The sequence below is a fragment of the Bacillus rossius genome, chromosome 8 (genome assembly GCF_032445375.1).
Source record: "Bacillus rossius redtenbacheri isolate Brsri chromosome 8, Brsri_v3, whole genome shotgun sequence".
Classification (NCBI taxonomy): Eukaryota; Metazoa; Arthropoda; class Insecta; order Phasmatodea; family Bacillidae; genus Bacillus; species Bacillus rossius.
Genome location: NC_086336.1, coordinates 57,635,811 through 57,651,285, shown reverse-complemented (window position 1 = coordinate 57,651,285; position 15,475 = coordinate 57,635,811). Strand labels below are relative to the sequence as shown.

The window sequence follows — 15,475 nt, the reverse complement described above, 5'->3', positions numbered from 1 at the left end:
ATGTATCACAACCTTATGAAATACAACACAGAGGACCTCAAGTCGCCGTACCTGGGACCGTGAGGTAGCTGTTGAAGATCTGCTGGAGCAGGGGCTTCTCCTCGGAGTTGGAGACGTAGCCAATGAACTGGTAGAGCCGGCTGGGCGTCGTCACCAGCACAAAGTACTTGTCGCTGCCGGGCACCCGGTGGAACTCCAGGCCCGTGATCTGCGTCACGCTGCCCTTGCCGATGTCGAACACCTTCCGCGACAAACACCACACAGGATCGCATGCACATACCTAACTGCTGCCCATTTTGCGAAAATACATACATGAACAATTGCATGCATACCAGATCCAGACATGGGTGTTAGTATTTCAGTGAAAAAGTGTGGACATAAGCCTTTGCAGAGCAGTGGCAGTCCTATAGGAGGGGTGATAGAGGCAATATACTCCCCTTAACACCACCCGAACCACTTAGAATAGAAAAAAAAAAATAAGAGATAAAATTAATGGACTGCTCCAATCTGCACCTTTACTTTGAAATAGGATTTTAAAAAATGTATTATTTTGAATTTTGTTTGTGCTACTGTACTGAGTGTATTTATTTAAAACTTTAACACTGTTTAAAAAATCAGATAAAACCTTATTTTTGGTAATGAAATTTCAAGATGTCAGAAATTAGTTGAAATTTAAGGGGCTATTACTTACCCAAATTTAGAGACCCCCATTTATCTGGGAGGTGTTTCAAGCTACTCAAAATATTTCATTTCCAAACACTTACATCAGGGTCAGCCACTGCTGCAAAGGCATATGTAAAAAATTTCTTTAATTATATTATTATTATTTATTGCAAGCCTTAAATGCTCAATAGAAATTTACAACTTTCCTATAATAAAAGCAAAAAATTATAAATAGGTTCTAATTGCCATAAAGGTTATATGGGATATTTAAATAGACCAGCTGAAGACATTTGAAAGACAGTCAAATTTGTTTCACACCTAAAAATTACATTTTATGAACCCACAAATACTAGAAATAATACTTTGTATAGCGCATACATTTGTTTATATTTTGACTAGGACTTAGTATTCTTAGCCTATTGTCTTCCATCTATTGCAGAGAAAACAAATATTTAAATATTAATTACAATGTTTGGGATAGGGTGTGAAATCCTACAGCACAACAGCCAAGTTGTGACATAGTGTCAGTTACGTATTTTAATTAGAGGTCTGCAAGTAATTGAAAAATATTCTGTATTTGTGACTAATTTGATATTCAATTCTAGATTTCAAATCAAATATTTTTAATTATTTGTTACCAATACTTACAGTAAGTGGGTTTCATTCTCAAAAAATTTAAATTACCTGTATGTATGAAGCCTAACAGATTTATTGAGGAATTCGGAAATGTTTTCAGCAACGAAGTACACCTTTCATATCTAACAAATAGTTTGGGACTATGATTAAAAATTATTAAAAAAATAACTCTAATTTCATGTATATAATCAGTTGATTGACAAAACAATTTCACACAACTTAAAATTTACTCAATTACAGAAAATGCATTGACAGTTCTTTTCTATTTTCTTACATTTTACAAAACACTGTTGTTTATATACATACACATATACGTATATTACTGTGGTTACCATCAGTGCTCATGGCTGAATGGATCTAAAAACAAATTCCTTTTGGGGTTTTACGGCCCAAAGTTGTACAGATCAAGGCTAAAGGCGACAGGATATTCACTTCTAAACCACATTCACTCGGTGCTCACACAATGTGACTTACATAGCAGAAGTGTGAAGGACAACATGCATGTGAGGAATGACTGTTAAATTAGTTGCGACAATGCAGCGAGCCACGCTAAGGAATACACACGTCTGGACCAATGGGATGCATGCACACTGTCCCACTGGACTCTGCAGGAACTGACCTACCCTAGTGCGAGGTGTTAGCGATATGTACCTACCAGACCGTCCATTTCCCGCATCCCGTACAAGGGAAGATAACTAGGTAGCTGTGGCCGCATGGGAAAAAAAATGATACACAACGCCATTAAGCACACTAGCATCTACACGGAAATTCCTCTCACCTCAAAACAAGCACAACACTTTGTACATAAAAAAAAAAACTACACTATTGAAAATAACACTCTCTTAATTACATGGACATAGGTAAATAAAGAGTACAGTACATACATAAATAAACAGCGCACAAATTTCGTAAAATGTCAGATGATAGTTCATGGTGCACTGTTTATTCTGAAAATTCAAAAAGTGGCAACGCTGCACAACACAAGTTTCATAAAGCTCCCAGTTTGGAAAACTTGATGATGTCTATTGGCTGAAGAACACATTGCACATTGATTGTAACTATGTGCATAACTGAGAAATATGTTGCGAATGCTACCAAAATTCTCATCTTATACACAGGAAAATACAGTACTTAACTTAGCTCACTGTATCACTGCATTAACATTAAAATTGATCTTAAGTTCAAAGAAAATCTGTTCTTCTTGACTACTAACCTGCTTCAAGTACTGTTCCAAACCAGACTGGAATATTCTATCACCTTCTGGTACAATTTCAGTTTCAAAAATGAGCCCCTTTGAAGTTCCTAGTAGAATTGGTCCGGTTGTAGAATCAGATTCATTACGATAATTCCAACCAACAGCTGTTACTTCATGTCCTTTAAACTTATGAAGCTGCAACAAGAAAATGTAAATTAAAAAATTTAATGTTGCAACTACGAAAAAGAAAAATAAACAGAAGTCAAGCAAATAATAGTGTCTCTACATGTCTGATATATTTTCCTTACATGTATTTTATATGGAACTGTTAAAATGAATCAATAACAGTCAATAACAGAAATTGGGGTCATGATGAGATGTGATGAGGTATGAATGAAGCATGTATGGAATGAATGGATAGGCGCAATGTAAGTACCTTGAGAAGATACACAACTCACAAAAACGTCTGCTGCCTTTCCCACTTGTGAAATATCTGGCTTTGACCCCACCAGGAATCAAACCCTAATCATTTAAGTGGAACACTGTTACATGCTAAGACAAAAAGAAAAGTCATATTAATTTACACTTACTTAACAGCTTCTGAGGTTCTATAGTTAGATTTTTATCAGGGTTCCCAATCTCTTACTTTAGTTAATTTCCCTGAGCTTTCCTGTTCCATGTAACATTTTTATTCCTTCTCATTGGCCTAACTGGTAAAATTACAGATATGCTATAGTAAAAAAAATACTATCATAACACAATTTTACAAACATACATAAAATTAACATTTGACTAAAAATATTTTTGTGTGTGACGCTTTCCGAGGCTGGCTAGTGGCGCCAATGTCTTTTTGTGTTTTAGTGCTGCACACTATGATTCGATAAGGTGGCTGGGGAATGGCTAATGGTCCTCGCTTACTGGAGGTTCCTTGGTGGGGTTGGGGGGAAAGGGTGAATGATCTCCGGTGGGTACTCAGAGCGAGAAACCCTGTACAGACGGCTGTTGGGCTGTTCTCGAGGAACAGAGGTCTGTCCTAGGGCTTGGCTGTGATTGTCTTCTGGCTGCCTCCTAGAGGAGAGTGTTAGCATTGGCTGGATCCGAACAGGGGCTGGAAAGAAGGCTGAGGGCAGGCAAGAAATGGCCACGTTCTGTCTCCGCTCCGCTGCGGCAAAGTCTTGGGCTCTTGCAATGGGCCACGAACGATTCCTTCTCTGATATTCCCGTTCTGAATCGTCACGTGTTACAGTACCCAGCAACCTAGCTGTCTGTGAGACGTTAAGGGCCCCCCTTAGTCAGTGGTATAGTTGTGTTATTGAGATGGGATGATAAGTGCGACGCTCGCTGGTGCTTCTAGCGCCGTGTCGTCTCTAAGCGCAAGGCTGTGGACTGGAGCGCAGTCTTCTCTTCGTGCATACGACAAGTATGAGATCTGAGCAGCAAACCTAATATTAGATGGCAGCAAAATGAAGATAAAGGTGTAATGCAAGTCCCTCGAGTACTTTCAACAAAATCTACCAAAGTGTTTCATGCTTTAAAAAAATTGTTCTGAAAACATGCATTTTAGCCATTTTCACTCTTCCGAAAATACACCTTAAAAATGAAATACCTACACAGAAAAAACGCATCCACCCGCAGAGTATTATCAAATGCTTTTTGTAAACAGACCCCACTCGGATATCTTGAGCAGTTTTAAAATGGCGTGGTTCAGCACACAGTAAGTGTGTGTGTGTGCCCAGGAAGCCAGGGGCACTTTAGCCCGCGTCAGGGGGAAACAAGCATCCGACCAGCGACCCACCTGCTTCAGCTTGCTGGACCTCCTGGCCAGGTACACCAGGTCCGGCGCGGCGTCGGGCGTCTTGGCCGCGAAGCTGAGGAGCGAGTGCTGCCCCAGGGGGTCCAGGAACACGCTGCTCAGCCGCAGGCTGGTGGTCGCGTGCTTGCTCAGGTCGATTTCTGGAACAGAGCACGTTCGCAACTCAGCGATGATGATTACTAACAGTTTGAGTTAAGGCAGAGATCCTCAGTATTTAACAAGAAGTAAAAAAGGAAAAAAAAAAAAAAAATTGTGTATCCATGCCCATTTCAACAAAGAAGAATATTATAATAATATTAAAGGAACTATCTAACATACAATACTACTGATAATTTTGTTGCTTCTATCCCATATGTACGAAATTATTAATAAATACAGCAATAGTAAATATGTTTAAGCCTTATTACCATAAAAAGAGTACATATTCAAATTTTCACAATATTCCACAAACATTTCTAAACTGAACTTATCGTTGAAATTCATGTCTTGACATCTAATGACTACAAGCTGAACTCACACAGTAAGTATATGTTCTTTTGATGTGCAATGTATACTGGTTTATTTTACAAGTTTTTAAAATAAAATGAAATATAATACTTATATTGTTCGTGTTTTGCTACAGTTTCATTTAGCAAACCTTATTCTTTATATTGTGAGCAAAATAACATTTATAAGAATTTTTTAGTGTAAAAATGACTGTTTAAAAAATGTAGCAATTATAGTTGAAAAAATTGGTTGTCTGTAAAGTCGGTTTACGGACAATAGTTTAACGTGACGTCATAACAAAACATTGATGAAATGATTGCATACCTTTAAGAATAAAATTGAATCATTTTTATTGAATTATCACTATTTTGTATGGATACAAAGAAGGAGTGAAATGAAATCTTCAATTTAATTGATAAATTTACTTTTATTTTCACTCATTAATTCAAAAATATTTATTACTTGAACGAATAGATTCTTTCAACTATAAATTTTATACATGTATGCAATTTAACTTCTTTCAATCTGTGTTATTCTGTTAAGGATAGGACGATGATAGGAAAAGTAGGAAATGAATGGGAGTGTTCCAAGTTTAATGTGCCTCGAAAGTCAAATCGATGGTCGTTCCAATCGAGTGGAAGAGAGATAGATGCGGCGCAAGCGTACAATGAGTGTAACGGGATACAGCGTAACGGGACAATGCGATTTACGGGAAACTTTTTCGTGCGTGCAGGCGGTGTTCATCAATTTACTAGACGTATCGTCAAAAAATTGTTAACCCATTGACTGGAATTTATTTCCAAGACTGCAGACGGATTGGTGGCTGCACCTTCTGGCTTGTCCGGGTTGCGGAGGTCGATGCGCAGGAGCAGGTTGTTGGCCATGGTCAGAACCAGCAGGTCGCTGCAGGCCCGGAGGTGGGTTACCCGGTCCGTCGGCGTGAAGTTCACCTTCTGCTTGCTGAATATCGGCGGGTCCTCCTCCAGCTTCATGTGGATGAAGCCAGTGGTGCTCTGGTCCCAAACACACACACCGCAACTCACACTTCACAAAGGCATTCCAAATTATCTGTTAGGGTTTTGTGATTCTGCAACACACGTCTTGTTTTCAACTTTATTTTAAAATGTTCTTATAAATATTATTTTTTTTTTAATGGCCATTACTAATTGGTTGTAGCTATTTATCAGCCAAACAATATCTGTTGTTATCACTTTAAATTTTACCAAAAACTGAACGCTTTTTAAAAACAATGTTATTGTAATAAAAACATCACTTATTAATGTTTCGAAAACTGTATAAGTAATCAATTTTATAAAAACCAATTTTTAAAAAAGTTAAAAATACTTCAACAAAAAGTGAACACATAGGCACTTGGAAAAGGAGGGGGGAATATGGCACTTGGGAGAGGGGGGGGGGGAATATGGCACTTGGAGGAGGGGGGGGGAATAAGATGGGAAAATTGCAGGTTACGGCATACTTTAGAAACAATTCTAACTTCAGTAGAAATTCTTTAATCCAACTAGATGTTTATAAACTTGTTAAGAGAATTTTTATGTTAGCAAACATACTATATGTAGGCTAGAAGACACCAACTTATAAGAGAACCTGCATCTTCCACAAATAAATAAATTTGATAGGCTTGCCATTTCTGGTCGAATTGTGGAAGCAGCGGACCCCCTGAATCGTTGAGAGGCTTGCTCATATTGATCAAATAATGATGTCATTCTGCAAGAATACAATCCTGAAACAGAAAATAATATACTATTTAAAAATAAAACCACCTAAAACCCCTAGTTGAGTCAATATAATTTATATATTATTGACAAAACGTACCCTCAGTGTATGAAAATAATTTGTAGATTATAACTATGCTTAAATTACATTTTTACAAGACATCGCCAGCTTCAAAAACCAAGAGCCCCACTAAACAAATATACTGAAATTAACCACCCCTTCCCAACTTTTCAAAAACATACTCGGGAGGTTCACATGGATTAAAGGCACACGCACACGTCCAAGGTCTGGCAACTTCAGTTGATTCTGCATCGGCTTTGTGAAGCTCGTGTAGGCCTGCGAACTAATGGCGCTAGCAAGAGTTAAACCCATCATTAAAATTGTTTTAAATGAGGTTCGTATAAAATATTATATTATTCCTGATTCCGTCTCAATTTTTGACAATTTTTCCCAGTTTAATATTTTTTTCATTCATTGGGTGCTTGGTAAATGCCTAATCTCTATCAATGCCTTAATTTTTTTCTGAATTTGTTAGTAAAGTTGAAGTGATATATCATAAATATGTTTTAAAGCGAAGTCATGCCTGGGGCAGGGTCGTTACCACAACGCCGAACGTACAATAACACCGAATACTATAACGCCGACAGTCTATGGCCGACAGCTAGAAAACTGCTGTTTACCACAATACCGAATTACCACAACGCCGAAAAATTATTTTGCTGGGAAGGGGGGCCACAGGAGCAAAATGAAAAACAACGAATGAATTTGTGTGCTAACTTTACCTAACGTAACCTTTGTGGCAGTCCTGCAATGAAATTTTTCGGCGTTAATCGTTAATGTATTTCGGCGTTGTGGTACACAGCAATTTTCTAGCTGTCGGCGTTGTGGTCAGTGTTGACATTCGGCGTTATTGTACGTTCGGCGTCGTGGTGCATTCCCCTTGGGGCATGGCGTAGTTGTCATGTGCTTTTCCTGGAGATCTGCCGGCTAGGTTACAATACCCACAGTACAAGTAGATATGTGTGTGTATATATATACGAGGGTTATTTTTTTTTTCAACCTCCGATCGGCTGTAATAAAAAAACGGGAATGAATTGGGAAATTATTTTAATGTCAAAAGAAACGTACATCTTTATTCTATTTTTCCACATAATCACCGTACAGATTGAGGCATTTGTCGTACCGATGCACCAGATTTCCAATACCCTCTGCATAAAATGATGCCTCCTGCTTATTCAGCCACGTTTTAACAGTGCTCTGCAGTTCATCATTGGTGTTGAAGCGTCGTCCTCCAAGCCACTTTTTCAACGTGGGGAAAAGGTGATAGTCACTCGGTGCCAAATCCGGACTGTAAGGAGGTTGATCAAACACAACTGAGGTGTGTTGGCCGCTCCACATGGTTGTGGAAGGGGGGTAAACACTACGAGTCGTGTCGATTCGTGTACGAGCGATTAATGGGCATGCCATGGAGAAATGAAACTGTAATCACACTGCAGGGCACGATTATAACGTGGCTGAATAGGCAGGAGGCATCATTTTATGCAGAGGGTATGGGAAAGCTGGTGCATCGGTACGACAAATGCCTCAATCTGCACGGTGATTATGTGGAAAAATAGAGTAAAGATGTACGTTTCTTTTGACATTAAAATAATTTCCCAATTCATTCCCGTTTTTTTTTATTACAGCCGATCGGAGGTTGAAAAAAAATAACCCTCGTGTATATATATATATATATTAAACTGTGCACATACACTGATAAAACCTGCTTGTTTTAGTAGTTATATTTATATATACCTATAGGCTATAAATACAGGGATGCCCACAAGGGGGGGGTAACGACGCAGACTGCGTCATTAAAATTTCAGGGGGGGGGGGGGGAGGTGGTTAAAAGACGAGAAAAATGTATATATTATTTACATAATTATAGCTTCTAATGTGAAAATACGTTTCTGGTGCTTTGATAATTGAAAGGGATCTTGTAAATCAAATTGGCAACCCCGCACTTTCCTCAACAAAAGCAGTTTGGCATCTGTCGGTTCAGGATGGAAATATTACCTGATATGACCAAAATTATTATTAGAAAATCAGTTTTAATGAATTTTAATTTAATTATATTTTATTAAAATATAATACTAAAAAAGTATAATATAAAATCATTGAGTAAATCATTGAGAAAATGTAATAAAAAATTTCTGGGGGGGGGGGGGGGAGTCATAGTGTTTGGGGGGGTGAGCACCTCATATATATATATATATATATATATATATATATATATATATATATATATGTATGTATATATATATATATATATATAATAGTGTAAACTACAAGATAGGTTAGCAAAATTAAAATACTTAAACATCTATTGTGACACGTATTACTCAAAAATGCAATTTTAGTCATACGAAAAAAAAATTGACCAAACAAACTAGTTTTGACCCAAATTAAACTTATGGTAGTTTTAAGTGACATTTATACTGGGCTGCAGTACTTCTGGGCTCCACTGAACTTCCAATTGTCTGGAAACCATTTTCGGCAAATGTGTTTGGAAAAGACGGAAATTGCCCAACTGGTAGAATGGCTGTGAAAGGGGCTGTTAAGAAAAAAAAAAAAGGGGGGGGGGGGGCTAGAGGCACGCGAACCAAGCAGCAGTGGAATAGGTATGTGTGAGGTGTGACTGCGAAGAGGCGCAGTGCACGATAGAGCGGCCAATGCAGTGCTTCTGCACATGTCGACCCCGCCAGTGGCACAAGTAGGGTGGTTTTGGCATACAGTTGTTCAGTACTGCAGCGTTCATGTCATCTCATACCCTTCTCCATACTGACAGTGAAGCTGCAAAGAGTGAATAATTCATGCATTTTGTAGGCACAAAAATGGTGGTTTAAGTCCGTGTCGTGCAACTCATTGCAAAGCAAGCATGGCTCCAAAAAAGGAAAAGGGGTGGGCAATAATGCTTCTTCAGCCATATTGTATTACCTATTTTGTTTTATTTTTAAGAACATATTTTTTACTCAAATAATAAATTCATGCATTAAACTTAAAATGTTTTATTTATCAAAAGTTAATGAAACTATTAAAATTCAGTACTTAGACACCATACACTTGTAAAATTTTCAAGGCCAACATCCAACATGCAACCTTTCTTTGTACATAACTCCTCCCGAAACATCTTCGAGGTACCACCCATGTCTCAAAGTGTAAAGTACTTAGAAAGTAGTACTTACATATCTACATAGTCTATATATCCTTCTACACCTGTTTCATCAACACTGCATGTGGTTATCAGTTTTTGTAAACAAACATGTGCTGCTTTACAAGAGACATTACCACTGGTACCACTTTTAAGAACTATCAAATTGAAGACAAGTTACATGACAATTTAGTCATGAGACTCCTTGGTCATGAAACAGAGCTGACAGTGAGATCTTTTGAGTCAGAAACACGGCACAATCCAGGGAGATCGATGAAGGAATTTTCCATGATATTGCCGTTCTGAATCGTCACGTGTTACAGTACCCAGCATCCTAGCTGTCAGTGAGACGTTAAGGACCCCCCTTAGTCAGGGGTTCTGTTGGTGAAGAACCAGCCCAGTATTTGTCTATAGAAACTAAGGGAAAAACATTTCAAAGCAAAATCAAATCCAGCATCCTCCGGAACGCAAGTCCAGTGTCTTGCCAACCTCGCTCTATCGGTGGAGATGAGCTATAGCTCGAAGGAGGGTATGCAGAATTTAATTTCTGGGGTTGGGAAGGGGGGGGGGGGGAACTCCTTGGCCTGCTATTTGCTTTCTCATTCTATCATTTTGTTGGTGGAAATGATACTTTTTTTTAGAATTTTGTGGTGGGATATATAAATCCCCCCCCCCCCCCCCAGTATTCATCACTGATGGTGCTTTTTAATGGCATGAAAAAGTGCAATTATTTTAGACAAAACGTTAGATCCATTTTCTTATCATGGCTTTAATAAGGAGTTACAGTATTGTTAAATTATTTTTTTGTGTGCATCTATGCACTGCTGTTAATGGATGGATGAATGGATGGATGAATGAATGAATGAATATGGGTTTAATGTCTAGTCAGTCCAATTGCTCTAACCCCTAGGTCGCCATTTTATCCCTCATCAGTCTCTATAAAACCTCAATGTCAACAAGAAGAATCAATAACGTTAGCATTTTCTTTAAATTAAAAACATATACGTATACAGCCAATTTATCACAAAAGCATGAACAAAGAATCCCCTACCCAAAAACAAGCCAGAGAGACTAGAGAATATAGATCCCTACACTTGTAAATTGCAATAGCAGAAGCAGAAAAAAAAAATCACAATTATTTTTAAAATCAGTTTTATTGTAAAACTCAGCGACTGACACAAATGGTAACAAACTGTATAATATATATATTATGTTGGATTATCATCAGGAGCTATGTACATATGATTAATGACACTATCACGTAACGTACAACTGAGAGGCAAGGAAAAACACAAAAGGTTGACATGGCAGTATGGCAGCTATCCCGTGAACAAATACTTTGCAGAAGTGGCAGGCTGCCTGCGTAACATGTTGCGTCTGTGGTGGTGAATATTGTGTGCCTGTTCTTGATACTGGAACTTGCAAACTCAGTACCTGCTTCTAACTAGACCATCATACACAGGTACAGACAACTGTAGTGTACAGTTTCAACCAAACAGCATATTAACATATTTGAATAAATTTACAAAATGTAATTCCAAGCATGTATTGTATAACATTATATAGTATAAGTTCTATTAGAAACCAAACGACAGTTCTTCTGTATTGCTAACATAAAAAATTAAAGGTTCTTCAAAGGCAATGCTTTTGGTTACATACAAAACCTCATGGATTAATTATAGGTGATAAATATTTTGCAACATGAATCATTACATTTATCTTAAATCTTGGAAACAATTAAGTAATGCAACATGGAAAGCTAACGTATACTAACATATTTTTGGAGGAAATTAAATTGGAATATGAAAGCAAAACCAAAGTATTGAACACTGCTTAGTATGTTACCCACAAAACTAAACAATATAATATTTTTAAATGTTTTTAAATAACATGTAAAAAATATTTGAAAGGTAAAATTCGCATATCTAGTCATCGAAAATACATACAAAATGATAAAAATATGAACATAGAAACAATACAAATTATACACATTTTAAAAACAACTTTTACTTATTTTTACATTTATTTAAATATTTTTAATGCTTTCCAAATTTGTACCGACCATAATAATTTTTTTTGTAACTCTTCATTAAGTCCAATAATTGCAGTAATTTGGAAGTAAAATACTACCAAAAATGCACTATTTTAATTTTTTCCTCCAAAAAAAAAAACACAATTTATGTATTCTTTTTGAGAAAAATTTAAACCTCTACAAGAAACATATATCAATTTTGACAAAATATAAAATTAAATTAAAAACCACGCAAACTTGTTTTAGGGTATTAATGGCCAATAAATTGCTACTGTGAAGGCACCTAAAGTATAAGTGTCCTTTAAACCATCAATGTATGGGTGAATTTAGGCAATAATTAAAATACATATGTAAAATGTAGTCTTACTGTTAGATATACAGAACAAAATGCCACAAAAAGAAAAACATGAGTGCTTCACAAAGCAGTTTGTTGCAATGCATTTCAACACTAACATGGTTCAGCCATACAACATTGAATATATGGCTGTTTTCTTTTCTGAATGTGGAGTAAAACTACTGATGTCTATCAACGATAATCAAATACATATCTTTAAAATCAATTTCAAACAGCCAATGACTTCATAATATTGTTTACACAGGGTTTGTATAAGAGATCAGCAAAATAACAATGAAGCATCTGAACTCATAAGTAACAACAGAGCTTACTGCTTCAAAACGGTGTGTTGCGAAACAACTAAGTGACAAGTAATTATAACTGCAAGTTAAATGAAATTATTTGCGTGTTGATACACGATACAATACACAGCGCACCACACAGCAGAGGTGTCGGAGAGTGCGTGGGTCTTGGGTTGAGGTACGACACAAGGCTCAAGCTGAGACACTTGCCCGATGCAAAGCTCCCACTGTGCTGTGCGCTCTCCGTTTCGTCACAACTCGCGACACAGCAAAGGTGTCAAAACAGTACGCTAGACATGTGAACACACAATCTCAGACACCTCAATGTGGCGGCACAAACACAATGGCTATCTCTAGTTTGTACAGTAGACTCTTGATTATCCGGGGTAATGAGGTGCATGTATAACCGATAAACACGTTTAAAGCAATGTAAAAATAAACTTTTTTGCTAAAAATATTTTATCCCAGATATCTAGAGAAATAATATAGGTTGTACATAATAGAGACTAAAAAAAGTGTGTGTGTGTGTGTGCATGTGGGCATGCGTGTAGTCCAAGCAAGACAGCAGTGAAACTTCTTGCTTATTAGTTATAGTTAGAGATAAATTTTTAATATTTTTTTAATAGAACAAGAGATAATAATTGAGAATAGTAAGGATGCGGGTATGATCTCAAATTAAATAACTCTTTTCCACACAAATAAATAAATAAATAAATTGAAGATTCTTTGAATAAAAAAAAAACAAATTTTTTTCTCGTACATTTAAAACAAATTTTGATTATAAATAAATCTTAAACTTGAAGCTTGCCAATAATTAGATAGTTTATACAGCTTAACTAATTGTCCAAATGGACATGTGTAGTCTAGCACGTGAAAGTGACAACATGGCATACGAATAGGAACTACATAGCTCAATGCTGCTGTGTGATTACTTGATCAAATACTAATTCAAGACAAATAATTTACCCTTGTCTAACTTAAGCATGAAAAGCATTTAACCAGGAGAAATATTTAGTTACACAGCTAAAACAATACTCACATAACATTGTTTAACAATAATGATTTACACAAGTAATTAAATTAATAATACACACATGAAAGAACAATATTTTCTTACGAATATGGCCCGTGGCGCGGTGCACAACTATAAGTTCAAACCCCGTTGTGTTGCCCTCTTTCCAAATGCCCCCTAAAGTTGGGGGTGGCTCTGGCGTGACCCGCCTATCCCTGCAGCATGGCGGGGTTCAACCTGAGCCGCACGCCGCCACGTGGAGCCCGCTCAAGGCTGCTCCAGCGACCACCGACCGCACCAACGGCCCCGGAGTGGGGATAGTGCGACGTCCACCCCCCAAGAAACAACCGCGCGTATGAAAGTGTGTAAGTGTGCAAGTGCGCAAGTATGCTGTGTCATTTCCACCTTTCCCCGCCGTCTCCTGTATCGGTTCCCCAACACGCACCTAACTATTCCCCACCTCTCCTGGTTCCCTCACCACATACCTAGCTAATTCCCCTCATGCAATCTGAATTTTCTTAGCACTCAATAATTGTTATCCACATAAGCAAACAAGTTTCATTTCAAAAGTCACATGTAATTCACAGAAAAAAGTTGGTACATATCACTAAAACACAGCCGTATTTTAAAATCGCTGTATTTTACGTCTAGCTGGTCAATAAATTGAAATTTTTGCTGAATATTAAGAACCTGTCATTTTCATTTATTGTTAGACATTACTGTCCAAATATTACGCCAGAAAAAAAAATACTGCCGCATTGCGACAGCTGCCTTGAAACTACGCAGTACACAGACCAGTCATCACTCACATGAGTCGCGGAACAGCCCTGCTGTGTCGTGCCGGCGCCGAACAGTGTGTGGTTCGCAAGGGCAGGAGCACACTGCTCACAGGGGGGTGTGTATAATGTGTTCTAGCAGTTTCAAAGTTCATGATGCTTACCAATTATGCATGCAATATTTTTACCAGCATTTTTCATCTTGAATCAGAGCATAAAATGCCCAGTCACATCAACAGATCAAAAAAATAATAAAATATAAGTAGTCAAAAAACTGTTTTTGTGTTTTATGTTTCATGGAAGTGAAATATGGCAAAGTTAACCTGCAAATTGAATAATCAGCCCCAGATAGATAATTGGAGTCTACTGTACATGCAAAACAACCTAACAACCTGTATTTTTTAAACTATGATACCTTCATTTACACTAAATGCATTTTTGGTACTGCTATCGCTGGCAACAATTAACTGCATCATGGCAAAACTATAACCCACACCGGTACACCTTACTTATCGAGAATACTAATTTTATACCATCCAAATATGATTCACATTAACAAAATTTTACTCATTTCATTTAGTTAATTTAGCCACACAAATTTTTTTTAAAAAATAAAATTACAATTGCTGAAACATGAATTAATGTTTTAAAACCTAGTGATATTTTCTGTTATCACACATATTGCCATATCTTTTATAGGTAATGTTCAGCCCTGTCTACATGTATTTGTACTAATGTTACTTGTGTTGTAATATTAACACGTGAATACAAAATACAACACAAACCTTATACATAAAGACAAAAAAAAAAAAAAAAAAAAACGAATCTCTGTCTGCAAAACAAGACTTACGAAACTTAATTTCTAATTGACAAAAAAACTTTATCTGAACTAATGCAATTTTTTGGCACTTAATATAAAAATTTAGTTCATATTATCCTAGCTTACAGGGTGTTCATGGAATTTGCGAACAAATAAAAATTGGGTGCTTATTCTAACATTTTCAATAATATAACACTAAAAAGCTTGCGTAAACTGTTTAGGTTTTGAAAACTACAGATACTACAGAGTTCTGGAGTGTATCAAAATAAATACTACCTATTTATAAGGCGAGACATACAACTATTTGCTGTTGCTGTATGAAAGGTAAACTGAATTTGCAGAGCTCTGTCCAAAATTTTTGTTACCGGTTCACGTTTAACTTATTGAGCAATGTTTACTGAATGACAAAGTGTTTCTTATTGTTAACAATGAAGTGTCTCTAATGATGAAATGGAAACAATTTATACGTATATGTCAAAGAA

General features: G+C 36.9%; 1 protein-coding gene across 4 annotated transcripts in view; it reads right to left on the bottom strand.

The window, feature by feature from the left end:
- The window catches only part of LOC134535005 (vacuolar protein sorting-associated protein 18 homolog), an 80,153-nt gene extending 73,320 nt beyond the window's left edge, over positions 1-6,833 (bottom strand). For 2 of the 4 annotated variants that reach the window (XM_063373815.1, XM_063373814.1), the window contains exons 1-6: positions 6,627-6,833; positions 6,437-6,534; positions 5,623-5,806; positions 4,290-4,447; positions 2,513-2,689; positions 52-241 (exon numbers count right to left, since the gene is read on the bottom strand). In XM_063373815.1, coding sequence (XP_063229885.1) covers positions 52-241; positions 2,513-2,689; positions 4,290-4,447; positions 5,623-5,806; positions 6,437-6,517 — 790 coding nt within the window. In that variant the 5' untranslated portion in view covers positions 6,518-6,534; positions 6,627-6,833. Of the gene's footprint in view, positions 1-51; positions 242-1,954; positions 2,090-2,512; positions 2,690-4,289; positions 4,448-5,622; positions 5,807-6,436; positions 6,535-6,626 lie in introns of those variants that run through there. The other 2 variants (XM_063373813.1, XM_063373816.1) reach the window with 2 other exon arrangements.
- Between the last annotated feature and the right edge of the window lie 8,642 nt (positions 6,834-15,475).